This window comes from Limulus polyphemus, unplaced genomic scaffold (genome assembly GCF_000517525.1).
Source record: "Limulus polyphemus unplaced genomic scaffold, Limulus_polyphemus-2.1.2 Scaffold1791, whole genome shotgun sequence".
NCBI classification, from domain to species: Eukaryota; Metazoa; Arthropoda; class Merostomata; order Xiphosura; family Limulidae; genus Limulus; species Limulus polyphemus.
Window position 1 is genome coordinate 122,198 of NW_013667401.1, and position 1,452 is coordinate 123,649.

At 30.4% G+C, this 1,452-nt stretch overlaps 1 protein-coding gene across 1 annotated transcript in view; it reads left to right on the top strand.

Moving 5' to 3' along the window:
* LOC106464945 (DNA (cytosine-5)-methyltransferase 1-like) overlaps positions 1 to 1,452 on the top strand; it is a 100,778-nt gene that overhangs the window by 80,383 nt on the left and 18,943 nt on the right. Inside the window, 1 exon segment of the mRNA XM_022392761.1 lies at positions 843 to 974. Within this exon segment, the coding sequence (XP_022248469.1) occupies positions 843 to 974 (132 nt within the window).

Here is a 1,452-nt window from a genome sequence, read left to right on the forward strand (position 1 = left end):
TAATGGATTTTTAATTGGAAAAAAAAAGTAATACCCCCCCCCCCTCCCCAAAACAAATTTCATGAGGCAGTTTCAATAGTTTATCTTCTCATAATAGTTGTTCCTTGTTCTTAGAGGTAACCATTTATTTTTCTTTTATAAGCAACAGTATGTTATTTGACATGATCAAAAATGATCATCCAATGAATGATGAAAAAGAAAAAACAATAAAACTAACTTGGGAACTAAATCATGAAAGAATAAACTGCCCACATGCCTGAATTCAGATGCTGCTGCTTGTCATTTATAGCAGGGGCTTGACAATTCTCAGTCAAGATTCCTGCAGGCATTGCACTAAACAAAAATAGTGTCACCCACAGAAAAATGTGATCAGTGAAAACAATTACATTTTTTGGTAGTAAATCATGCTCAGAAAATTTTATTTGCCTTGTTGGAAAAGTTAGCAGTCCAATTTTAATTGTACACTATTTTTTTTTTTTACCTGTCCTAGACAAGAAAACAATCATTAATAGTAAAGATTCTATTAATTTCCTAACAAACAAGTTGTCACAGATTGTGGTAATTACATTTAACGAACTGTGACTAACAACCGTGTATGTTAAAAGTAAACACTTTTAAGTAATGTATGATAACATTGTGCATGTAATTCCACCTAGACTGATAAATATATATATATATAAAGCAGTGAAATATTTTAATTGCTATTTCAACTGTAGTGTTTGTTTGTTGTTTTAATAGTGAAAAAATATCTCTAAATAATTATTTCTCTTTTGTTAATTTTGTTTGAGTTAAAAACCAGAGCAGAAACAAAAATGCTGAACTTGTTATTTCTTTCTTTCTAGGGTCAAACCTGCAACGAGAAAGGACAGAGACTTCCTCAGAAAGGTGAAGTGGAACTTCTCTGTGGAGGACCCCCATGTCAAGGGTTTAGTGGAATGAATCGGTTTAATTCTCGACAGTATTCACTTTTTAAGGTAAAATAAATTGGTCCTTTTGTTTTTATAAAAGTTTTAGTAACAGTAGCTACCATCTTTAGTTCTAAATGTGTAATTTATACCATTCTTTTAATTCAATTACCATATCTTGTAAGATTTTATTTTACCATTTCATTTTTTAATTATCTTATGAAGCAGACAGAAGTTCTTGTCTACGTCTTTGTCACTAGGTTTAGCAAAATTATGCTCTTTTACTTTAAATCTAATACTTCACTGACACTAAATTTGATGAAGTTAATGTTTGTTGTGAGGAGAGGAAATCCATTATACACTTTAAATAAAAGTCCAAAGATACAGCCTTTGAGTGGATTGTTTATTTTTATTTAACTTTTTTTTTAATTTTTCAACCACTCGTATGACCATCATCAGGTAACTGTCTCTATTTTGTGAAATACTGCATGAGCAATCTGTTCCAATTTAGAAAACATATAAGGTGACACCTGTGTTTTGATTTAAA